Raw genomic sequence first — 27,481 nt, forward strand, 5'->3', positions numbered from 1 at the left:
GGATAGAGACTGATGTAAATGCTAAGTAGATAGTGTTAACTGGAAGGACACTTTGGAGTAATTGAATAATTTAGATGACCTCTTGACAGATTTTATTTGTTGACGTCAGTTCTCTAAGGGTCTTTTCCTCAGTTAGACCACATACACACACACATAAATACACATATATATTTATTTTTTAACTTTCTTTGCTTTTGAGCAACTTTATTGTCTAGAGATACAGTTTTACATTTGTATAAATATATATAATATAGGAAAATGTAATTGAGGGCAATATTATAAAAAATTCTAATTTATTCATTGGCTAAATGTTATTTTAAAGCACTTAATGTCTTTTTTTATAGTTTCATAAAAATTATTGAGTTTTTTCCAGAGAATTTTGATGGAAATAATAGGTAGGTTAGCTCACACTATTTTATTTCTTTTTTTAAACCCATAGTTGAAAGTTGTAAAAGGCTGTCTGTCTATGAATCATAGGAATCTCTTGTGCCCTCCCTGTTTCCACCTCTCATTTCTTATCTTCTAGAGTCCAGATATTTAACATGTATAGTTGATTCTTTTAGTCATTACCATTGTATCTCTAAATAATATGCAATTGTTACTGTTTCATTTTCCAACTTCAGACTCATCAGATTTCTAATATGAAAGTTGGACCTTAAGCTCTATTTTATTAACCCCTCTACCCCATAGCACATATCCCATCATTTTCCTTTTATTTTCCACAAATGGTTACATTATAATTTTGATTACTTATTCATTGTTTATATTATTTTGATTGTATGAATACTGTTCACAACTGCAAAATATAGTATATAATGTTTACTTTTTTTGTCCAACATATTGATTTCTCTGTTTTCATTTGGTTAGTTTTCTTATCACTAATTCAACCCTAATATTTCTCCCATTAAAAAAAATTGTATTAATGATGGTAAAGCACATGACATACTCTTGTTAATTTCATTTGCTTGAATACATCCTGGAGGAGCTTTCTGATCTGCTCCAGTACAGACTGGTTGTTCTCTGAGCCTGTCACATAGGTCACATAGTTCAGTTTACCATCATCATTCTGGAAGAATTCCCTTTGCATTTCACGATAGTTGGATCTTATTTCCCAGTCCCACATAATCTTTTTTGTCTTATTCCTTTGGTTTAAAGCATAACTTTTTAAGAAAGTGGGAAATAAAAATTGTTTCAAGACTTTATAGGTGGGGATATGACTTTATTCATCCTCAGTTATTTGTTGGTTTGACTAAGTGAAGAATTCTATATTTTAAGTCATTTCCCTCTGAATTTTAAAAGCATTGCTCCATTGTTTTTTCATTGATGCTGTTGTGAAGTCTGATGTCATTGTATTATTGATCCTTTCTATAAAACTTTTTTATTTTATATCTTGGGAAGCTTCTTGAATCTGATCTTTATCTATATTGTGTCTTGGTGTGGGTTTCTTGTTTTCTTGGGTACTTGATAGACACATTAAATTTGGATATAATGTCCTTTAATTTTACAACAATTTTTTGAATTATTTTGTGAGTGATTTTTTTACTTTTTGACGATTGTTAAACCTAGATATTCTGAATTATTTAAATGTAAATTCCCTAATGATAACAGAGTTTCCACCTCTTTTCCTGCCATCACACAAAAGAATGAATTCCATGATCTATCAATTTTTTGGTCAGGCTTATGATTCTGTAACTTGGATGAAAGGTATATTTGTTGTTGGTCATTCTTAGAATATTTGTATTTTAATGGCTGTCATGTTAAGTTGCAGAAATATTCTAAAATGTTTTGTAGGAATGCACTTTAGATATAATATTTGAAATATGTTGGAGTGGCTAAATCTATAACAAGGCCTCATTTGTAATATTTCCTTTAAAACTAATTTTTAATTTTTGTATTTTATAAAATTGATTATTACAAATCAATTCTGTTAATTTCTTTCCCCTTCTTTTCAAAATGTTCAAGGGGAAACAAACTATTGCAGGATTTGATGTCTAAATTAGAGAAAGATCATTGCTTTATTTATTTCTCTAGTATTATATGCTAAGAAACTCAGGGACATATTTTAAAAAATATATCAATATTTCTTTAAAAAATGAAGAGGAAATCTGTCATCTGCCTTTTAGTATGTAGAAGTTGCTGGGATATGGAAAACATCATTAGTCACTAATATGTTCTTTTGTAGAGCTAACTCAGACTTAAGATGGTATTTGATTCATTACCACAGGCAAACAAACTGAAATGATTGTTTGGTATGGGTGTTTGTTTTTGTTTTCAAATTTTCTGGCACCTTACAAATAATTTATTGGGATGAGATTTATGAAAATACATGAGCATTACTCTAAAAATTCAAAAATTTTTGAAACCGTATTATTGGAGTATGGCATTTGTAGATGCTAAAAATATCTTTTAGTTGTCTCTTGAGATTTGTGGGATACATGTGGAAAAGACAAGCTTGGTGTTTATAGTTTGACTTGGTTAATTCTCAATATCCATAACATGTGGAAAAGACAAACTTGGTGTTTATAGTTTGACTTGGTTAATTCTCAGTATTCATATCATTCTTGTTTCATAATTTCTTCATGAAAATTGTAATCACACAGATTCTGTTCACTTGCAACACAAAATTAATGTGAATTCCATTTCAAACTAACCACCATCAAAAATTTCTGAAAGTCTGGTTTATATTTTGTAAGTACTGTATGTGAATGCCTTGCTTAGCTTTAATTTTTGGAGAAATACAGCTTTTAGAACTTTTCATCCGATTGTTAAGTTGTGGTAATGGTGACAATCTGTTATCATATTCTGGTTAATTTAATGCCCTTCTTTTTAATAATCTTTCTGCCTACTGAGTTTCTATGAAAATAAATTTGCTTTGCCTGTTAAAACAGCCCTCAAAAATTAACATTTTTAACTTTTGACAATTTTTCTAAGTTCTTCTTTTGAAGGCACTAATACTAATATCAATGAGAAAGCAAAGCATAACTACAGATGACTACTGAAAGCCAGCAACCTTAGAAAATGCCTTTATGATTATTGCTTGATGTATGGCTTAATTTCCATAGCTGTTTTATGAGAAGTGGAGAGGATTATCTTCCTGAAATCAGGTCTACCTTGTATTACTGAGTCAAGGAAACTATAATTAATATTTGAATATGTTCTTGAAAGATAGCAAAGGAAACCAGGTACTGAACAGAGTGGCACTTGCAACTACTGACTCACAATTGTAAGTTCCAAATCATATCTTGAGAAACTATGTAAGAAAAAACTTTTCCATGTTAATGTGAATCATCTAATACTTACTTTTATCTCAGGTTTTTTAGTTTTTTCATGGTTTGTTAGGTAAGGCTGCTGTTTTCTTTTTGAGGTCCAGGTACTAATTAATTAGTTTGTTCTTCCATTTTATGTGTTTAGAACAGAAGAGAGCATTTGTTATCCTACTGTTTGTCTCTCTTACATACTTTAAGGGTAAAGAAGAGAGGAATTCTGGATATTCACTTGTGTTTTTCTCATCCCTAGTCTCCCATGAATACATGACTTGATTTATCTTGATCAGCCTAGTAACTTGCTCCACATTTTTCCAAAAGTGCAAAGCAGTTTCAGCTAAAAATACACATATCAAAATGCTCCAAAAGTTGTGGCCACAGCTCAAAAATGCTGATCAATTTTGAAAATCTAAATCACCCCGGCCATGAAACTGAGGGAAGAACCTTTGTGGTGAGGGACAGATTTCCAAAAATTCACCACAGTCCTGTTCTTAGCTAGAGTTTGTGCTGATGTTGCCAGACAACTGAGGAATAGATGCAAAAAGCAGGAAGCATTATTGAATTGAGCCCTAGCGCCAATTTGGGAAAAGCAAATTAAAATGTAAAAGAATATTTTTTCCACTCCTGGTGTCTGAACATAACATGGCAAAATACATGGTTGCTGAAAAAGTTACAGAAATTGCTAATTTTGCCAGAAAGTCAAAGCCAATTACCATTTTTTTTGGTGTTAAAAATGCATACATTGATAGTTTAAAGGTTTTTTTTTTTTATCCCACATGAAAGTAGTTTTAATTTATGAATCAAAATGTGTATACATTTGAGTTGGAGAACAAAATCAAAATGTATGTAGGTTTAAATTGGGGAAGCATTTTGACATAAATGACTGTGTGTGGTCTTATTTCAGTGTCTTTTGATATTTTTCAGGTGATACTTGAAGAATGGATGATGATGATTTTGGTGGTTTTGAGGTATGTATTATTATTTATGTTTGTGTGTTTTAACTTTTGTAAGGTTATAACCCAGTAAACTCTTTTGAAAATATATTAAGTTTTGTTGGCATTCATGATCTTTTCTTAATCAACTTGATTGTAACTCTGGAATAAAAAAAAGAGAGAAATCAAGAAAAATTAAAAAGTATCATCCCTTTGAAAGTTAAAACTGATTTATTATTATTGAAGGTTTGGTTTTGCCCATAGGAATGATTTAAATTGAGGTAATTAAGTGCTACCAGTAGAAGAGGTTTTAAGAAGAGGTTTTAAAAATTGTCAGCAGATGATTTTGCCGGGATACATGTCTATTAGGAAATACTTGTGAGATGAGGGATGAGTCTTAGAGATCTTGTCACATACTTGCATGTTTACACCTGTAACGAGTTGATTTAGTATGTGAATGAAGTACATAGCCTTTTGGTGGTTTATATAGCTAATTAGTATGTTTGGGTTGTTAGATTATTCTCTCAGGTTTCGGTTGGATATTTTGTAAGTGGAAATTGTTAGCTGAAGAAGCAGTGTCTTTTCCTTAATCCTTTTCAATGTGTGTTCATTTTATTGAAATATTTTGTAACCCAGTTATTTTTATGGAGCCAGTATAGTCTTGCAGGAAAATCTCTGGATTAAGAGTCAGGATGCCTGAGCTCAAATCCTGGAACTACCATCAAGTGAGCTCTGTGATTTTTTTTTTTTTTTCTTTTCTTTTTTTAAGTAATACTTTCACCTCACTGGGATTTGATAAAAAGTGAATCATAAAATTAAGGTGTGTAATTAATGGCACTAATAGGAGAAATAAGGTTTTAAGTATATATACAGTGTTTGAAATTTCATGAAAGAATGGTATTTTTTTTGAGGTTAGTATAACTTTGTTTTATCTTTAATATCATCAGTATGGAGCTATTTAGAATATGGACATACCTATTTTTTGTGTTTCATCTAAAACTGGTTTTTGCTTACCACATTTGAATGTTTTCTGCATTTTATTTAGTATTTTGGTTTTTCTGAGGTGATTGAATCTTATTTATATTATTGAAATATAATATTTCCTTATTATCATCTGATTTAATTTATTATTTGGAAATTTTTAGCTATTTAGAGGATATAATCAAGCATAATTCCCTTTGTTTAATCCATGCTTAATATATAAAACATATAAAACAGAGTGGGTAGTGCTCTTTAAGTGACAGTTACACCTCAGTATTATATTCAGTCCATCTATTCCTTTCAATATTTCATAGGTATAGTGTCAACTGACATTGAAGTTTATTGTTGCTATTAGGTTTCTTTTCACTCCTGCTGTAGAAGTATGTAAGGTCTTTATCCTTGTCATATAAAATATATTCTTTTTTTTTTCAGTTTGTAGTGAGTAGTTACTGTATTCTGTGTCACATACTGTTCCTGTGGCAGATTGCTTCATTTGACTTCTCCTTGGCTGACAACTCAATGCAGAATCCAAATTGAAATTACGGCTCTAATTTTTAGTAATAGTTTTGCTGTGACCTGGTCACCTAAGAGAACAGAAAACTCTGTACTCTAACCCACAAACTCAACATTCAGTAATTGACTGTCCTAAAATTGGAGAGCTTGTTCACTGAAAATGTCAGTTTTAGGAATTCTCTAAATGTTAATGCTAGTAAGTCCGGCTAGTAATCGTTCAAGGAGATAGAGGATTCCCATTTTCTTTTTTTTTAAGATTAAATCCCTTAGTTTAATGTGAATTAATTTAAAAGATTTGGGCTCTATATTTTTATATTTCTTACATGGATGGGTAAATGTTGTGGTGAGTTAAGTTAGAATAGTTAAAGTTCACAAATGAAAACAAGGATATATGAAATAAAAATTTAATTGAGATAAGATTTATTTATAATTTGAAAGTGTTTGTTGTATTACAGAAGATATGTATGTAAAACTGAGATAATTGATCACCTAAATTGAATTTCTACTTTTTTAGATCTTTTAAAATAATTCTTTTTATTTGTTTGTTTGTTTTTCCTAGGCTGCAGAGACTTTTGATGGTGGAAATGGTGAAACCCAAACAATATCTCCCGCTATTCCCTGGGCTGCCTTTCCTACAGGTACTGATAGGCAAGAACTAGGAGTTTCCCCCCATTTAACATTTTTATGCCTTTTTCAAAACCTTTTTCTACTTTTTCACTTGGCCTTCTCTGATCTGAAAAACAGAACAACCCAGAATGTCTCTTTTTACAGTTTTCATTTTAAATAACAAATTATGAAATTATATTACAAATTCCATGATGATGGCTTGATTCTAAAAATGATCTTAGGAACATTAAATGAAATTAAAGTATAATTTCCATTTTCTAATTAATCTTAGTTTTAGAAAAGTGAGGTGCAAAATCATTTTTTAGATTGTCTTGATCATTTGTTAAAGACTACCTTTTAATATCCTATAAATAATATAATTTTTGATAGTATTTAAATTTTCTATAATAAACTCATTTAGAAGTATTGAAAATTAAAAATAAATCATCAGGGACTGGAGATATAGCTTAGTGGTAAAGTTTATGCTTAGCATGGACAAGGTCTTGGGATTTAAACCCCCAACACATGTGTGCACACATACCCACACATCCTGCACAAGTCATTAAAGAAATTAAGTATAAAAAAATTCCATTATTGAGAGATATTTCTAAGAAGACTTAATGTTTAATAGTAGTATAATTTATGTCTGTATAATAGTTTGAACTTTCTAGACTTTTTCGTCAAATCACTGTAAAGTTATGGATTGAAGATGAAAGCCTTTTTCTTCAGCAGCTTTGCCTGGTTCTAGATTATTGGAATTATGCATCCTACAAATTGAGTGCTTATTGTGCATTAGACCCTATGGGGATAGATTGATGTATGGAGCATAGTCTAATCCATTTTTCAAGGGTAAGGGCAAGCACATGCATACTTACGTTGTGAAACACATTTGTCATTTGGAAGGAATAGTGATTTTGTCATCCATTCATTTAGTAAATGCTTGTTTCATGCCTGGTGTGGGTGAGTTAGTACCATCCTTAGTATATAAATTGTTGATCTGAACTTGGAAAGATGCATGTGCTTTTAAGAGGCAGGTATGGGACAGTGGGGAAGGATTATGAAGCGGAAAGACAAATGGAACAAAATGCAACAGAGGGAAAAAAAAAAAGGGATGACATAGTTAGGATGTTCATTCTTGCTCAAGGGCTTCATGTGTTGTTTGCATTGCTTAGAGGATTGTCTCCCTTAACTTCCCATTCTGCTTTTCTCCATTCCTTTACTGTCTTACTTATTAATGCATCATTTATTGCTTTAATCTTTCTTTTTCTGTGAAACTTTCCCAGCAAACCCTCTCAATTCTACATACACCTATTATTTGACTATACAACTTAGACTGTAAGTTTTGTGGGTTTAGCCAATATGTCTATTTGTTCTTTTGTTGTATCTTAATTGCCAAGCATAGTGTCTAGCTTATAGTTTTCCCTTGATAAGTATTTATAGAATGAATAATTAAAGAAAAAAATGAATGAATTAGTAATGCAATCAATGAATAGATTAGGATGGCAGTGGGGAAGGATAATAAATAATTTTATGTAATGACTTAGAATTTTTATGTACAGAACAACTACTCTTTTCCTGTTATGCAGATGAAAAAATGATGGTTGAAAAATCTTTTGTAGTTTGACACAGATAGGTATGTTTAGAGATGAAATTTAATCTTTCCCATTCTATTTCAGTTCTTTTCAGTAACTCAATTTTTTGAAAAAGGCACCAGGACTTTCTGACTGGATGTGATTGTGAAAGAGGAGTCAAATTGATTTTTGAGGTTTCAAGCCTTGATTCTGGAAAAATGTCGTTAGTGTGAACAGAGAATAGAATATGAATAGAAATAGAGAATTTGGGGATTGGTTGAAGTGAGTGGGGCCATCATGAATTTATTTTAGAGTATTTAAGGTATTTAAGGTATTTAAGGTACCTAGAACTGAGTAGAAAGGTCAGTACTGGAATTCTTAGCTTGGGAGTTGTAGATTGGGTCTCGAGATTTAACTCAGTGGTAGAGCATTTGTCTAGTATGTGTAGGCCCTGGGTTTGGTCCTCAGTTCTGGGGGAAAAAAAGTCCACAGATAGTTGTGGGGGAATCACTGGAAGAAACAGTATAGGACTGAATAGATTAATATGGGTGTCCATAAGGAATAGTATTCTGTGAGGCAAAGGGAGAGTAGTCAAATGCTACAGCATAGAAATTAGAAAATTTTAAAGAAGCTGTTATCAACTGGTGTCAAAGGCTGTAGGGAGGTTGGTGAGATTGGAGGTTAATGGAAAACCCACAGGTGGCCTAAAGTGACTTTTGAGGAAATGGATTCAGAAGATTGAAAGTTAAAACCAAATTGAACTTTTTTTACTTTTAATAAAAGAAGGAACAAAATCTGTTTTCCTATAATAACTTGTGGCAATGTACTAAAGAATTATATATTGTGGGCAAATTATCTAATTTCTGTTCCTCAGAAATGAACATTATATGTGACATTTGTATGTGTCTTTATATATTTGTGGGTCAAGTCCTCAAAGCCTAAAGAAGTTGGAATTAAGGAACAATTAAAGAACAACCCTTTTTCTATACACACACACACACACACACACACACACAGAGTCTGCCCTTCACTTCCTTATAAACAAAATAAAACAAACCCCACAAATCTACAGAAAGTACTCTTTTTGAGTTTTCTTGCATAAATGGAGAAAAAACAACCATGGCTAAGGGCTGAAGTTAAAAACCTGGTACGTGTTCTCCCAGCCAAAGCAATCTTTTTCTTCCATAGGTAGTTTGTCTTCCTCTGGCTGGTGGAGAAGTCAGCCTCTGATTTAGGTAGGTGGAAGATGTTTGATGAGAGTGATATGAACAGGCTAATTGGCATAACATTTTAATCATTTCCACACTAATACCAACGAAAATAGCTGAGATTCTTTTTAGCCTAAGAAAAGACTAATTTTCTCCTTATTTTTTTCTCTATACTTCAGCTATGATCCATATGAAAAATATTTCTAGAAATAGATTAACACTAACCAAGTTTTACAACAGCTTAAAATCTAAGCAGATAACTCAGTAATATTGGTTTAAGTTTGGAAGTCTTTAGTGGGGAAAGGAAAAATCATTCTTGGGGTTAGGTTAAAGAATTTTGTTAGAGCGTAATGGGGATTAGTATGCTTTGTGATTATACTGTTTCAGGACTGGACTCATGGTTAAATGGAGCATGATTTTTGTAATAGCAACTGGAGTAACTAATGGATCTGTCCAAGTGTCTGTTTATTTTATTTTTTTAATTTTTTAATTTTTTTTTTGAATAGTGGATCCGCAACTTATGGTTATTTTTTTTTCCAAGTGTCTGTTTATAACCTGCAGTTCTGTCCATGGGTTCACGTACCTCAAGACCTGCATCTTTCTGTACATTAGCATCATTAACATAGTGGAGCCTTTTATTTTTTATTTTATTTATTTATTTTTAAAATTTATTTATTTTGATTCATTGTACACAAATGGGGTATAACTTGTTTTTCTGGTTGTACACGAAGTAGAGTCTCACCATTTGTGTACTCATACATGTACATTGGATAATGATGGTTGTATCATTTTGTTATTTTTCCTTCCCCTCACACCCTCCCCACCCCTCTTTTTCCTCTATACTATCCATCCTTCCTCCATTCTTGCCTCCCTCCCATCCCTCGTTATGTATTATCCGCTTATCAGAGAGATCATTTGGCCTTTGGTATTTTGGGATTGGCTTATCTCACTTAGTATGATATTCTCCAACCGCATCCATTTACCTGCAAATGCCATAATTTTATTCTTCTTTATGACTGAGTAATATTCCATTGTATATATATCACAGTTTCTTTATCAACTCATCCATTTAAGGGCATCTAGGTTGGTTCCACAATCTAGCTATTGTGAATTGAGCAGCTATGAACATTGATGTGGCTGCATCACTGTAGTATGCTGATTTTAAGTCCTTTGGGTATAGGCCAAGGAGTGGGATAGCTGGGTCAAATGGTTGTTCCATTCCAAGTTTTCTAAGGAATCTCCACACTGCTTTCCAGAGTGGCTGCACTAATTCGCAACCCCACCAGCAATGTATGAGTGCACCTTTTTCCCTAGTGGAGGCTTTTAAAATGCTAGCTTGTATGTCATGCTGATGATGAAATTAATGAATTGCCAGGCAGCATAAGTGAAATGCAATCTATTATCTGTGGGCTTGTATCACAGTAAGTTAGTGCATCTAACTTGTAGTAAGTGTCTTTACACATCCATTATCAGAAATTGGAGAGTGTAAATGATGAATATGAAATTAGTAGTCTCTTCTTTGCCTTTTTTCCTTATGCTGTATAAACATGAATATTATTACTTTATTTCAGTGAAAGCTATCCAAGAGAATTGCCTTTATTCTAGCATTTTCCTCCTTGTTCCGTAGTCTTACCTTCTAGATTGCTTTCCATGGCTATTCTCTTAGAAGCCTGTGAGCTAAACTGTGATCTGTGTAGTGTTTCTATGCCTTTGCCATAGCTCCTGAATACCTTCCCTCAACTCCCATCTGCTTACCTGAGTCATATTTTTCTTTCCAGAAAAGCTGCAGACTAAATTTATTCTGAATTTGTTCTATATTTCATTAACTGCTTCCTCTGAGGAACTGCTATCGTTTTATTTCTGCAGTACTTGCTTGGTGCTTAGCTCATGCTAATTCATAGTTTTAAAAGTTGTAGTAAAATACATGTAACAAAATTTACCGTCGTAAGCATTTTAAAGTACACAGTTCAGTATTGTACCTTGTAAAACTGAAACTCTATACCCATTTAAAGGACTCCCTATTTTCCCTCTCTCCCCAGTCCCTGCCAGTCACCATTCTACTTTCAATTTCTATGAATTTGACAATTATAGATACTCTTTTAAGTAGAATCACACAGTATATGTCTTTTTTCTTTTGTCCTGGGTGTTGATCCCAGGGCCTTGCACATGCTTGGCTATACCACTGAACTACATCTCCAGGCCTTTTGAGAAATTTTATTTTAAGGCAGGGTCTTGGTAAGTAGCCCAATCTGGCTTTGAATTTTTCATCCTTCTTCCTCAGCCTCTTGAGTAGCTGGGATTACAGGGCATGAGCTACCACATTTGGCCAGTATTTGCCTTTTTGTGACTATCTTATTTCACTTAGAATAACATCTTAAAGGTTCATTCATGTTGTAGTTTGTGTCAAAATTTCTTCCCTTTATAATCCTGAGTAATATTCCATTGTATATTTTGATTTTTCTTAATACATTCATCTGTTCATGGATGCTTGGGTTGCTTCCACCTTTGGCTATTTTAAATAAGGTTGCTATGAATGTGGGTATTTCATTTGTATTTTTAGTGTCATTTTTATCAGTATGACTTCTCTCTATGTTTCCATTTTAGTCTGAGCTTTGGAGAACAAGAGACCAGGTTTTAAACTTTTTGACTCCCAAGTGTCTAACAAAGCACCATGCTTTGTTAATAATCAGTGCCACTAATTGTTTCTTGGTGATTAGTAGAATAGATTTACTTTCAGTTATCTCTTCTTGATTATTTTTAATTCTGTAGGGTAAATGAAATAGTCTTTCAATTATAAGTTAGAAGGGTGCAAATCTAAACTTTCCTTCAAAAATATATTAATCTTGAAAATTTTTGGTGATTACTCAAAGGTGGCTAAGAAACTATTTCCTTTGATACTCAGTTAACTTTCCTGGTCATTCTCAATTGAGACATATGCCTGGAAATAATGATTAATAAGAGTAGTTATGGATTCTCTGAATGAAAGTACAACTGTTTTACAGGTCTTTTCTCTGTCCTGGTTCTACTGTATACCAGTAGGTAACAGTAGAAGTTAGACCAAAGTTTAGTTTAATATATTATAGTCTACATGCAATAATAGCACTATCCAATTCCTTTACCTCCTTTTGTTCTTATTTAATTTTTCTAAAGGGAAGTCATTTCGGATTTTGCGCATAATAGAAAAAGTTTTTGAGTTGGCTGTTTAAAGGACTATATGTTTTAGAAAAGATTTTTCAGTTTTTGACTAAGAAATCTATTGTTATTTTAAATATTTCCAATCAAAGATGTTTCATAAATGGGTTGATCGTGTTCTTTTTAGGAAACTAAGAGTAGAGACTTTTCAAAATTAATGGCTACTATATATGTATATCAGAATATAGAGTATACCTGTACTTACATTATGATTTCTTCCTTTGTCCACTTTCACCTTTAATGCAAGTTCTCTTCCTACACTCTTTGAAAGAAGGACCGTGTCTTTACTTGACCTTGCAAGTTCTAAGAATTATATCTTAGTTTGGCATCAGTCTGTGGTTTTGATTATATTTTCTGATTGCAGTAGAGCCAAAGTTTCAGAATTCATGGAATTTATTTAAATTAATTCTTTGGTTTGTTTTTTCATTCATCCTCCATTTACTCATTTATTATATATTTGGAATTATACTGTTAACAGACATAAATGCCATGTGCTATGGATTGTATTCCGTTTTTAGTGATGTTATATGAAAACTGTCACCTTGAAGGACAGGGTGTTTCATAAAATCTATTAATATTGGCAAACACTTTCATCAGTAACTTCAGCTTCGAAACTTTGATAGCAGTTGTATGAAAAGAATATTAGGTCAGAATGTGTTGTTATATTGCCATTTTGTACAAAGTGGGTGGTGCTGTTTTAGAGGCAAATGACTGTTCACTTTTTACTTTTAACTGAATAAATATAAATTGTCTAGAAGGCGAGGTGGGAGGCAAAACCTTGAATACTGTCCTTTCCAATAATGCTTCTCAGTTCTTGTAGAACTACATAGACCACAGTAGAATTCATTGACCATCAAAGGGAAAAACAAGTGGTCCAGATAGATACTTTAATCCAAATTAGCTCCTTCAAAACAGCTTATAAAGAGGGCAAACTGAACTGTCACAAGCCGACCCTTTAGAAGGAATAATGGGAATTGGACCAGCAGATGTTGAACCAAATAACTTAGATGTGGTTCATTTTGCATCTGGAGCTATTTGCATACAAAGCCAACAGGAAAGTTCAAACATTTTTCTTAAGACATTGGCAGAGAGAAACCTGGAAGACAGATGCCTTTTTGATTTCATGGTTCAGTTTTTCCATTCTCCATTCTCCTGGCCAGGAAAACCTAGGACAACAAATCGGTCATTTTATTAATATCCCATTACTCTCCTTGCTAACCCTGTTTTTCCAGTAGAATCTGTGTTACACATCTATGAGAGCTCAGAACCTGAGTCTACAAATTTTTGTTTGAGGAGGAATTGTTCGAATATTTTTCTTCAGATTTATCTGTGATTTGCAATAGAAATAATAAACATTAACCAAATGCATTGGTCTGGCCTATATTTGAGGTAAAATTTGAAGGTGACTCATTACATATTCACATAACTACATTATAATAGGCAATATGGATAATGGTTAAAAAGTTTCCGTCTTGTTTGCTTTATATTTATTTATTAGACATTTTGTCTGGACATAAACTCGATTCCATTGTAGTATAATTTCATAGTATTTTTACACAGATTATTTGAAGAGAAGACTTCCATATAGCTTCCTTTTGCTACTTCCTATATTTCTGCTTACCTCCCAGGTTTTTGACTTATCTTCTTTTATTCTGGGGGCAGGTTCTTTTAATGATACCTAAGATTATAGCTTCCATAGAGTTCTGAGTTATTACTAAACATGTAAGTATTAGTCTTCATGTGGGTTTTCAGTTATTTGTGCCATTTGTCTTCATTAATGTATATAATGGAGAATATATAAGTGATATTTGTTATGATGTTTGTTACAGTGTGCTTTAGAGTCACATTGAAAAGTTCTGGCTATGTTGTTGACCTAACTCTAACTTATCTGAAATCTAGGTACTTAAATCTAGGTAATTCAATCAATCTTCTGTTGATTGAAAGACTAGATGATATATAAGTATTCTTCAAGATTTTGAGTTCTGTGTCTATTATTTATTTATTTTCTGGTTACAGTTGTCTGTAATATGAGTAGCTTCTACTGGGTGAATCATGAATCATGGTGCCTAGTTTTTTCTTTTGTGGAAATATAACTGACATTTATTGGGTGCCTACTGACTTCCAGGCATTGTACATGTTACATTCATCCTAATTTCTTTTTTTTTTTCTTTTTAAATTTGTTCTGATTAGTTATACATGACAGTAGAATGCATTTTGACACATTGTACACTTATGGAGCACAACTTGTCTGACTGTACATGGTACAGAGTAACACCAGTAGTGTAATCATACGTGTTTATAGGGTAACAATGTCCATTTCATTCCACCATCCTTCCCATCCCCACACCCCTTCCCCTCTGTTCTCTCTGAACAACACAAAGTTCCTTCGTTGTTCCCTATCGCCCCCACCTGCCGCCATTATGGATCAGCTTCCGCTTATCAGAGAAAACATTTGGCCTTTGGTTTTTTGGGTTTGGCTTATTATGCTCTGCATGATATTCTCCAGCTTCCATTCATTTACATGCAAATGCCATAATTTCATTCTTCTTTAAGGCTGAGTAATATTCCACTGTGTGTATGTACTACATTTTCTTTATCCATTCATTGGTTGAACCAACCAGGTTAGTTCCATAGTTTAGCTATTGTGAATTAAGTTGCTGTAAACATTTATGTGGCTATATCACTCTAGTATGCTGATTTTAAGTCCTTTGGGTATAAACCGAGGAGTGGGATAGCTGGGTTAAATGGTAGTTCCATTCCAGGTTTTCTAAGGAATCTCCATACTGCTTTCCATAGTGGTTGCACCAATCTGCAGTACAACCAGCAATGTATGAGTGAACCTTTTCCCTACATCTTCACCAATACTATTATTGCTTGTATTCTTGATAATTTCCATTCTGACTGGAGTGAGATGAAATCTTAGAGTACTTTTGATTTGCATTTCTCTAATTGCTAGAGATGCTGAACATTTTTTCATATATTTGTTGATTGATTGTATTTCTTCTGTGAAGTGACTATTCAGTTTCTTAGCCCATTTGTTGATTGGATTATTTGTTTATTTGGTGTTAAGTTTTTTGAGTTCTTTATATATCCTGGAAATTAATATTCTATCTGAATTGAGTGTGATAAAGATTTTCCCCCATTCTGTAGGCTTTCTCTTCACATTACCATTGATTGTTTTTTTCCTGTGAAGAAGCTCTTTAGATTGAATTCATCTCATTTATCGATTCTTAATTTTACTTATTGTGCTTTAGGCATCTTATCGAGGAAGTCAGGTCCTGAGCTGACACAGTGAAGATTCAGACCTACTTTTTCTTCTGTTAGGTGCAGGGTCTCTAGTCTAGTGCCTACGTCTTTGATCCACTTTGATTGATTTTTATGCAGGCTGAGAGATAGAGGTTTAATTTCATTCTGCTACACATGGATTTCCAGTTTTCCCAGCACCCTTTGTTGAACAGGCTATCTTTTCTCCAGTGTATATTTTTGGCACCTTTGTCTAGTAGAGATAATTGTATTTTTATGGGTTTGTCTCTGTGTCTTCTATTCTGTACCATTGATCTACATGTCTATTTTGGTGAAAATACCATGCCATTTTGTTACTATTGCTCTGTAATGTAGTTTAAGGTCTGGTAGTGTGATGTCTCCTGCTTCACTCTTCTTTCTAAGCATTGCTTTGGCTATTCTGGGTCTCATATTTTTGCAGATGAATTTCATGATTGCTTTTTGTAGTTCTGTGAAGAATGTCATTGGGATTTTAATAAGAATTGCATTAAATCTGTATATCACTTTTGGTAATATGGCCATGTTTTTTCCCCAATAGCATTGCCTTTTATTCATTCATGTTAGGTCATCTGAAATGATATTTGTTGCATTTAAATGTTCATTAATGTAAATGGCTGAACAAATTCATTTCAATGGATACTCAATATCCCATATAGTTAAGTCACTTCAACACAGCTTCATGACAACTCCCACACCAAAACAGTACTTTATTTTGTAAATTTTAACCCATTATTACTTCCATGGTTTTTTTTTTTTTTTTTCCAGCTGTCAAGTGTATACAGTGAAGAGTAAGTTTAGTTAGAAGGGTGATGCACCTGGAAAATAAATTTCTTAAACTCCATATACATGTTTCAAAACTGCTGGGTTCCAAGTCTATTTTTGAACTCCAGGACTGCCAGTACCATGAGCAGCATATTAAAACTACTCTATTTGAAGAGCTTATTAATTCTTCATAAATCAGGTCAAGCAACGTGTCATCCTGTAACAGATTGTGCACTTTAACTGAACATGGCAAAATATTCACACTTTTGAACTTTACATCATCATTTGTTGTCAAACCATGAAGCAAATCCCAACAGTATATACAAAAACAACTTTGCATTTACAAAAGATTGTTTCCCATACTGATTAATCCAGGCAGCTAACTCATTGGTTTATGCAACTTTATTGAAGAAAATAAATCAATTACTAGCAGAGCTATTAGTTGATCACTCATCCATTGACAACTTGTATCATTTATTCAGTGCTATATTAAACAGTGTATTGGAAAATGGATTAACTAATAGCTCTAAGCCTCCTAACAATTTAAATGAAAATTACAAAATGTTTTGAGACCCTACTTTGGAATACAAAGGGTGTTTGACTTCTGATTTCCATTCTCTGTAGAACAAGAACAGGGCATTCCTTTCTGGACATGTATAAAATACCTCACATTTTCTATTCTGCTGGTGCTATAAATTCAATACCAATTTTCCAGCCACATCAGTTATAGCATAAAGCTTATCATGTAACCTCAAGTCTCTTAACAGTGAAAGGTTTAAACAAAATTGATGCTTCTAGAATAATGCTACTTCCTTTGATGTGATACGAGCATCCATCTCCTTCCCCCTCAGATGATTTCTTCAGCATGATAGAGTAGGGAGGAATGGTGTAATCTCATAACCAAGTTAGAGTGAAGACACTGACCACATAATACACATGCTCCATTTTTTGAAAAAATTCTGAATCTTGGGCAACTGTTCTCTTGTAACTTTACAGTTTCTAAAAACTGTTATTGTCCAAAGCTGGAAAGACTTAAGTCTTCTCAGATGAGCATGTGAATGAATGGATGGAGGTAAACAAAAATGAAATTAAAAAAGATGAGGTGTGATAGGGGAGCAGCTGGAGAGGAAAATGAAAAAAGGATCAGTACTTTAGTTTATTCCATCTACAATGCAGGCTATTCTGACTTTAAGGTAGCATCATATGGCATTCTTGCAGACTTCTGAGTCCATTCCTGAGATATTCTGTTGTACTTATCTGTCTGTTTTATAGATCCATGCAATCTCTGGCACTAAAGGGTCATCTGGGTTTGGATCACATAGCAGTGAACAAATGGATAAAAGAATTTTAGAAATAGTTAAAGCAGGAGATCATTGTGATCTTATTGAGACAAATGCTGCCATTACTGTTAATATTAGGATGATAAATTCTTGTTGTAAATGCAACCTTAGGTGGTTTGAAGGGGTTTGTAGGAAAATGAATTGCCAAAAAGAATATACCACCTTGATACGGGCTGTCATTTGGTCCCATAATTGTGGCTTGCCAGTGAAACTTATCATCCCCAACTGGACCTGCAGAACATTGTGCTGGAGGGTCACGAGACAAATCACTAAGTTCCTTATTAATCTGTTTCAGCGCCACAGTCTGTGCTTTTCGTCTGGCTCCTCACTATCTCTGTATGTACTTAAAGGCCCGGCCAAAACACTTGATTATCCTGGTGGCAGGGAAGGATTGTCTCTTCGTTTCACACTGGCTGTGCCAGACACAGGCGCAGAATGGCCAGGGCCTCCCTCAAAGCTGCGCCTCAGCCTCCCCACTGCACTGCAGCTGGTGCCTCCCTGGCCTTATGGGGTCAGGCACATGACACAGCCACAGGATGTCTGCTGTGACGGAACTACTGCCAGATGCCAGTATGGCCATTTTGACAATATTAATTCTGCCTATCCAAGAGCATGGGAGATCTTTCCATCTTGTAAGATTTTCTTCAATTTCTTTCTTTAGTGTTCTGTATTTTTCATTGTAGAGATCTTTTACCCCTTTTGTTAGATTGAGTCCCAAGTATTTTATTTTATTTTATTTTTTGAGGCTATTGTGAATGAGGTAGTTTTCCTAATTTGTCTTGGTGTGGATTCATCACTGATGTATAGAAATGCATTTTACTTATGGATATTAATTTTATATCCTGCTACTTTGCTGAAATCTTATTAGTTCTAGAAGTTTTCTGGTGGAATTTTTTGGTATCTTCTAAATACAGAATCATGTTATCGGCAAATAGTGATAGTTTGAGTTCTGCTTTTCCTATTCATATCCCTTTAATTTCTTTCCCCTGTCTGATTGTTCTGACTAGAGTTTCAAGGATTATGTTGAATAGAAGTGGTGAAAGAGGGCATCCTTGTCTTGTTCCAGACTTTAGAGGGAATGATTTCAATGTCTCCATTTAGAATGATGTTGGCTGTGGGCTTAGCATAGATACCTTTTACAATGTTAAGGTATGTTCCTCCCATCCCTAGTTTTTCTAGTGTTTTGAACATGAAGAGGTGCTGTGTTTTGTCAAATGCTTTTTCTGCATCTATTGCGATGATCATATGATTCTTGTCCTTAAGTCTCTCCATGTGATGAGTTATATTAATTGATTTCCCTATGGAGAACCAACCTTGAACCCCACTTCATTGTGGTACACTATCTTTTTAATGTTTTTGTATGAAATTTGCCAGAGCCTTATTGAGAAGTTTTGTATCTATGTTCATCCAGGATATTGGTCTGAAGTCTTCTTTCCATGATGTGTCTTTTTGTGTTTGGGTATTGGAGTGACACTAGTCCCATAGAATGAGTTTGGATTAGTTCCCTCCTTTCCTATTTCATGGAATAATTTGAGGAGTATTGGTGTTAATTCTTCTTTGAAGGTCTTGTAGAACTTGACTGAGAATTCATCTGGTCCTAGACTGTTCTTGGTTGATAGACTTTTGATGGTGTCTTCTATTTCATTGCTTGAAATTGACGGTTTAGATTGTGTCTATCTTCTTGATTCTGTTTGGTCTTTGAGATTTTCTATTTTATTGGAGTATAAATTCTCAAAATAGTTTCTAATTATCTTCTGTATTTCAGTAGCACCTATTGTGATATTTCCTTATTAATCAGAAATTTTAGTAATTTGACTTTCTTATTAATCATAAATTTTCTCTCTCTGTTAGTGTAGCTAAGAGTTTATCAGTTTTATTTAGTTTTTCAAAGAACCAACTTTTCGTTTTGTCAATTTTTTGAATTGTTTCTTTGAATTTCATTGATTTCAACTGTGATTTTAATTATGTCCTGTCTTCTGCTACTTTTGGTGTTGATTTCTTCTTCTTTTTCTAGGGTTTTGAGATGTAATATTAGGTCATTTATTTGTTGACTTTTTATCCTTTTAATGAGTGATCTGAATACAATGAACTTTCCTTCAGTGCTAACTTTCCTTAGCACTGCCTTCATAGTGTCTTAAGAGATTTTAATGTTATATTGGTGTTCTCATTTATCTCTAAGTATATTTTTATTTCCTCCATGATTTCTTCTGCTATCAATTCATCATTCAGTAACATATTATTTAGTCTTCAGGTGTTGGAATAACTTCTGTTTTTTATTTTATTGTTGATTTCTAGTTTCATTCCATTATGATCTGCTAGAATGCAGGGTAGTATTTTGTATTTTTTTCTTTTTGTTAAGAGTTGCTTGGTGGCATAACATATGATCTGTGTTAAGGAGAGATCCATTTGCTGCTGAGAAGAAAGTGTATTTGCTCAATGATGGATGAAATGCTCTATATATTTCTGTTAAGTCTAAATCATTAATTGTATTATTTAGTTCTATAGTTTCTTCATTTAACCTTTGTTTTGAAGCTCTATCCAATGAAGAGAGAGGTGTGTTAAAGTCACCCAATATTATTGTATTGTGGTCTATTTGATTCTTGAAATTGAAAAGGATTTCAATGCTCCATTGTTTGGGGCATATATATTTACAATTGTTATGTCTTGTTGATATATGATTCCTTTAAGGAGTATGAAATGTTCTTCTTTATCCCTTCTGACTAACTTTGGTTTGAAGTCCACTTTATCTGATACGAAGATGGAAACCTCTGCTTATTTATGCAGTCCATGTGAGTGACCTGTTTTTTCCTAACTTTTCACCTTCAGTCTGTGGATGTCTTTTCCTAGGAGGTGAGTCTCTTGAAGAAAGCATATTGTTGGGTCTTTTTTTGAAAAATCCAATCTGTCATTCTATGTCTTTTGATTGATGAGTGTAGGCCATTAACATTCAGTGTTATTATTGAGAGATGATTTTATTCCCTATCATTTTGGTTTATTTTTGGTTTTTAACTTGACTTAGTTTCTTCTTTGTCTTTTCCTGTAGTGTTGTTTCTCCCTTTGCTGGTTTTCATTTCCTCCTCATGGAATATTTTGGTGAGAATGTTCTGTAGTTCAGGCTTTCTATTTGTGAATTCTTTTAACTTTTGTTTCTCATGGAAGGTTTTTATTTCTTCTTTAAGTCCGAGGCTTAGTTTTGCTGGATATAAAATTCCTTGTTGGCATCCATTTTCTTTCAGAGGTTGATATATGTTATTCCAGGATCTCCTGGCAATGAGGGTCTGGGTTGAGAAACCAGCAGAGATCCAAATTGGTTTCCCCTGTATGTAATTTGATTTTTTTCTCTCGAAGCTTTCAAAATTCTTATCCTTGTTCTGTATGTTAGTCATTTTTATTATAATGTTCCCTGGTGTGGTTCTTCTCATTTTTTGTACATTTGGGATCCTGTACCCTAATTGATTTTCCATTTCATTCATTAGATTTGGAAAATTGTCTGATATTATGTCATTGAAAAGATTGTACATTCTTTTGATTTGTATCTCCATGCTTTTGTGTATTCTGATAAATCTTAAATTTTGTCTTTTCATGTTTTCCAATATATCTTGGAAGTTCTATTCATGGTTTCTTCTCTGTACGGTCAACTTTACTTTTTAACAGTACATATTTTGTCTTCATTGCCTTAGGTTCTGTCTTTCAAGTGGTCTAGTCTGTTGGTGATACTTTCCATTGAATTTTTAATTTGGTTTATTGTTTCCTTCATTTCAAGGATTTCTGCTTGGTTCCTTTTTATAGTCTCTGCCTCTTTATTGAAGTGACCTTTCACTTCCTGTATTTTCTCTCCGTTACCATCCTTTATTTTGAAGATCAGTATGTACCGTCTAAGCTCTGTTTCTGACATTTCTTTTACTTTGTTGTCTATGGATTGGGTTGTTGGAATATCTTGTTTTGATTGAGGTGCTTTGTTCCCTTGGTTTTTCATATTGTTTGTGTCGTCTTCCCACCTAGGGTACAGTTTCTACCCTATAGTTTTATAGTGTTCCTGAAGGCTTCCAGTATCTCACTTTTAAGGGGGAGACCAATGTTTACAGCACCCAATGCAAACAATATACAACCTTAAACCGAATAGCTTCTATTACTACTTCTACAGTTTTGTTGCAATAAACAGAAATGATGTGTTCAATTATTGTCTACAATATAAACAGTAAGTTTGCTAAAAGGATTTACCATTTCAAATGATGGACAGAGAGGGAATAGAAGTAGTGTAGGATGTGATGTTTATGAGGGAGAAGGAGAGAAGATAGAGGTAAAAATTTATAGTAAGAGGGAAGGAGGAATTAATAGAGGTTGGCTGTTAGCATGAGAGAAGTGAGAGAGAGAATTCAGGGATACAGATAGGTGAGAGGAAAAATATATACAGATTAAAGAAACAACTGAAAATATGCCACCCATTAGCAAATTAATTGTGAATTCTAAGTTCATCCAAACACAGGAATCTTTTTGCTTTTCTCCACTTCCCTGGCTACTACTGAGAAGGCCACCTTTGTGTCTTTTCCAGATGACTTCGGCAGCTTTTTTCCTGCATCCTCTCTGCCTATCTCCCCTGTTTCTCTTAGAGGCACCCACAGAGCTGGGACACAGTGATCATCAAATATTGACTGTTTGTTTGACATTTGATTTTAAGGTTTAGAAGTGTTTGAGATTTTTTTAATTTTCATTTTTGTGGACTCCAACATATCCAAATACATTTAATTATGATTTTTAAGATTTTAATTTTGACCTATTGAATGATATTCCCATGAATATTTTTTGTAGGCTTTTCATTGAGTACTACAACTTTGTAGCTATTAATAGGATGCTCTTCTGAATAAATCACAAAAAGTAATTGTAGTTATAAAATCCTGCTTGATTTGGGCATTGCTGTTGTGTCTAATCAAAGTCTTTTTAAATTCCATTTCTGATTTTTGCATAAATTTACATGATTCTCTTGATTTCAGCTAGTAAATAATAAATTTCTCTTGCTTATTAAAGCATTGCTGAGGTGAAGAAATAATCATTTTAAATGATTTAATTGTGAAAATTTCCTTCATTTATGAGCTGGGGTTGTGGCTCAGTGGTAGAGTGCTTGCCTAGCACCTCTGAGGCACTGGGTTCCACCCCTAGCACCACATGAAAATACTAAATAAACAAAATAAAGGTATTGTGTCCATTTACAACTAAAAATATCTTTAAAAATTTTTCCTTCTTTTAAACTAAATTTTAAAAACTTTTGATTTTTTTGAGTGAATATAATAAAGGCTAGTTTTATTGCAGATCCCCTCAGGCAGATTGTTTTATCTAATGGACCTTACCATGTAAATTTAGTTTAAATTACAGAGACGCTGCTTAATGCACTGAAAAATTACAATAGAAAGATGTTTAGGGATATATTCTAGAACTGTGAATAAATAGTGAACATTTCGCCTCAATTCAATCCTATAGAAAATTTTTATGCATAAGACTTGAAGTTTTGATCATTTCCTATCTGTTAAGTCTGTTACAGAAAAGTGGGTAAAAAGTACTTACCTTATGGGAGGAAGTTTTAATTCATTTGATCATAAAATTGTCAGAACACTGTATGTACTCAAATATTACAGACACAGTTTGGTTATTTAACAAACCCTTCAGCAAACAAAATCAATTGTTAGTTTTCTTCTCTAGCTATTCCCTTAAAATTATATGAACACAATGCTAATCTTTTTAATTTAAAGGAAATCTTTGGTGGTATCTTTATGTTCCTAAAGGATCAGTTTTTAAGAACTTTAAGCCCTTGGTCTTAATGATCTAAAACAAATATTTGATGGAGTATATTTGAAGAAATTTGTGGATTTTATTTCTCCTCATCTTTTTAAAGTTAGAATCTTCACTGGTTATGAGTCTGTTTGAAATTAGGGACTGAAACTAGTTACTTTCCACTTTTTCTTGGTTGGTTTTTCAACCCCTATCCTATAAATATTTATTGTATACCAACCATAGGAGGGAACAAACAAGACAGACATGGGATCTGCCTTCTTGGAGCTTACCAGCTAGTAAGACAGTGAAATTGAACAAAGATACATAAGTTGTTATGGAATTATAACTAGGATATATTTTTTTCCTGTATACTTTATTTATTTTTTTTAATTTTAATTTTTTTAAAATTTAGATTCATTGTACACAAATGGGGTACAACTTTCGTTTCTCTGGTTGTACACTAAGTAGAGTCACACCATTTGTGTAATCATACATGTACATTCTGATCTTTGTCTCATTCTGTTATCTTTTCTTCCCACTGCCACCTCCCCACCCCTCATTTTCCTCTACACAATCTATCCTTCCTCCATTCTTGCCTCCCCCCGCTCCCCCATTATGTTTCATCATCCACTTATCAGACAAATCATTTGGCCTTTGGTATTTTGGGCTTGGCTTATTTCACTTAGCATGATATTCTCCAACAGCATCCATTTACCTGCAAATGCCATAATTTTACTCTTCTTTATGACTGAGTAATATTCCATTATGTATATATACCACAGTTTCTTTATCTATTCATCTGTTGAAGGGCATTTAGGTTGGTTCCACAATCTGGCTATTGTGAATTGAGCTGCTATGAACATTGATGTAGCTGCATCACTGTACTTTGCTGATTTTAAGCCCTTTGGGTATAGGCCAAGGAGTGGGATAGCTGGGTCAAATGGTGGGTCCATTCCAAGTTTTCTAAGGAATCTCCATACTGCTTTCCAGAGTGACTGTACCAATTTGCAACCCCACCAGCAATATATGAGGATACCTTTTTCTCTACATCCAGACCAACACCTATTGTTGCTTGTATTCTTGATAATAGACATTCTAAGTGAGATGAAATCTTAGGGTAGTTTTGATTTGCATTTCTCTTATTACTGGAGATGTTGAACATTTTTTCAAATATCTGTTGACTGCTTGTAGATCTTCTGTGAAGTGCCTGCTCATTCCCTTAGTCCATATTGACTGGGTTATTTGTAATCTTGGTGTAAATTTTTTTGAGTTCTTTATAAATTCTGGAGATTAGTGCGCTGAGGTGCGTGTGGCAGATTTTCTCCCACTCTGTAGACTCTTTCTTCACATTGCTCATAGTTCCCTTTGCTGAGAAAAAGCTTTTTAGTTTGACTCTATCCTACTTATTGATTCCTGCTTTTATTTCTTGTGCTTTGGGAGTTTTGTTAAAAAAGTCTGGTCCTAAGCTGACATGATGAAGATTTGGACCTATTTTTTCTTCTATTAGGTGCAGGGTCTCTGGTCTGATTCCAAGGTCCTTGATCCATTTTGAGTTGAGTTTTGTGCAGGGTAAGAGATAGGGGTTTAATACCTAGGATATACTTTCAAGGGTGGGTATACGGTAACTAATAATAAGGGTACAGAAAGGGTGAGGTGAAAACTACATTCCTGGAAGGTTTTTAAGTCCAAGTGTGGGTCAGCAGAGCAAAGACCTGTAGTGTTTAGGGAGGCAGGGCTTTCCCGACAGTTGTGCAGCGGAGTCAGAAGGGGAGACAGAACATCTTTTTTTCTAAGTATTAATTTTGTCAGTGTTGATCGTCTCTTAATTTTATAGTTATTTCCTGATTTACTCATTTCTTTTTTATGTTTTTTCTTTGCTCTATTTTCTTGGGTTTATCCTTTTGTTTTTCCTAATTTTAAAAAATTTGACCCAGCTATCCCACTCCTTGGCCTATACCCAAAGGACTTAAAATCAGCATACTACAGAGATACAGCCACATCAATGTTCATTGCTGCTCAATTCACCATAGCCAGATTGTGGAACCAACCTAGATGCCCTTCAGTTGATGAGTGGATAAAGAAACTGTGGCATATTTATACAATGGAATATTACTCCACAATGAAGAATGATAAAATTATGGCATTTGTAGGCAAATGGACGAAATTGGAGAATATCATGCTAAGTGAGATAAGCCAATCTCAAAAAACTAAAGGACAAATGATCTCGCTGATAAGCGGATGAGGACATATAATGGGGGGTGGGAGGGGTTAGCATTAGGTTTAGGGTTAGGTTTAGGGTTAGGGATAAGGAGAGCGGTAAGAATGAAGGAAAGAAGGACTGTATAGAGGGAAAAGAGGGGTGGGAGGGGTGGGGGGGAAGGGAAAAAAAATAAACATCATTGCCCTATGTAAATGTATGGTTACACAAATGGTATGCCTTGACTCTATGTACAAATAAACAACATGTATCCCATTTGTATACAATTAAAAAAATAATAATAATAATAAAAAAAGATAACAAAAAAAATAATTTACCATAATAAAGCATACATGGCAAAAAAAAATTTCCTACTTATCTCCTTAATTTTTAAATAGTTTTTATTTGTTCTATTTATTTATACATGACAATGCATTTTGACACGTCGTACATAAATGGAGTAACTTCTCAGTCTTCTGCTTGTATGTGATGTAGAGTTATGCCAGTCACATAATCACACATTCAAGGCTATCATTTCTCTCCGATTACTACTTTAACTACATCCTGACAATTTTGTGTGTAGTTAAATTTCTGTAACTTTTCACTTTGTATTTTGAGATTATGTTACTAGGTGCATTTGTATTTGGGATATCTCTTTGGTATATTGAACTTTTTATCATTAGCTCTCTAGATTTTTTTTTTCCTTCAAAGCCATTTTATCTGATAACAAATACAGTAGTTCTGTTTTGGTTAGAATTCAACCAGTATTTCTTTTTCCATTCTTGTGTTTTTCAATCTCTTTATGTTTTTTAAAAAGTGTAAAGGTAGATATTGTTTGTCTAATCTGGTATTTATTGTCTTTGAATTGAAGTATTTGGTTCATTTATATTTTAATGTAATAAAATATGTGTGTATATATACATATATATCTGATAAAATGCATATTTATATATATATTTTTTATGATCTTAATTTTGACTTTCTGTATTGCCATTTTATGTTTCTTTATCTTTTTGAATTGAATTTTTCATTTCCTTTTGCCCCTGCTGTACTACTTTAAATGTATTTTGCTCCTCTTCTTTTGGTGGTTTTCCTAGAAATTTTAACAAGGTGATGTGGCTCAGTGGTAGAATGCTTACTTGTCATCCATGAAGTCCTGGATTTTGTCCCCAACACTGAGACAAACAATCCTAAAGCAAACGAGTCATTTGTCATTTGAGTATCTTTGAAGTTCATTAATTTCCTCTCATTATTATGCTATTATTATTTGATATATATAGATAATATATATACTATATATACACACATATACATGCATATATATACACACATTTATATGTGGATATATATGATACAAAGATTTTATGTGGGTATATAATATTTTTTTTCTGTCTTATTCCACCATCTTTCATACCCCCTCCTCCCTCTAATTTCCCTCTAAAGTTCCTCCACTCTTCTCTTACTCTCCACCCCCCATCCCCATTGTGTATCATCATCCACTTATCAGAGAAAACATTCGACCTTTTGATTTTTGGGATTGGCCTATTTCACTTAGCATGATATTCCCCAATTCCATCAATTTATCTGCAAATGCCATAATATTATTATTCTTCTTTATGGCTGAATAATATTCCATTGTGTGTGTGTGTGTGTGTGTGTGTGTGTGTGTGTGTGTATATATCACAGTTTCTTTATCCATTCATCTGTTGAAGGGTATCTAGGTTGATTCCACAATCTAGCTATTGTGAATTGAGCTGCTATGAACATTGATGTGGCTGCATCACTGTAGTATGCTGATTTTAAGTCCTTTGGGTGTAAACCAAGGGATAACTGGGTCAAAAGCTTTCTGAGGAATCTCCATACTGCTT

General features: G+C 33.5%; 1 protein-coding gene and 1 pseudogene across 1 annotated transcript in view; one reads left to right on the top strand and one right to left on the bottom strand.

Moving 5' to 3' along the window:
• Ccdc91 (coiled-coil domain containing 91) overlaps window positions 1-27,481 on the top strand; it is a 363,605-nt gene that overhangs the window by 76,145 nt on the left and 259,979 nt on the right. The window contains 2 exon segments of the mRNA XM_047550439.1: window positions 4,188-4,231; window positions 6,249-6,327. Coding sequence (XP_047406395.1) covers window positions 4,202-4,231; window positions 6,249-6,327 — 109 coding nt within the window. The 5' untranslated portion in view covers window positions 4,188-4,201.
• On the bottom strand, window positions 17,488-18,230 carry LOC124982158 (ubiquitin-conjugating enzyme E2 D3-like; annotated as a pseudogene).

This window comes from Sciurus carolinensis, chromosome 4 (assembly GCF_902686445.1).
Source record: "Sciurus carolinensis chromosome 4, mSciCar1.2, whole genome shotgun sequence".
In the NCBI taxonomy this organism is placed as follows: domain Eukaryota; kingdom Metazoa; phylum Chordata; class Mammalia; order Rodentia; family Sciuridae; genus Sciurus; species Sciurus carolinensis.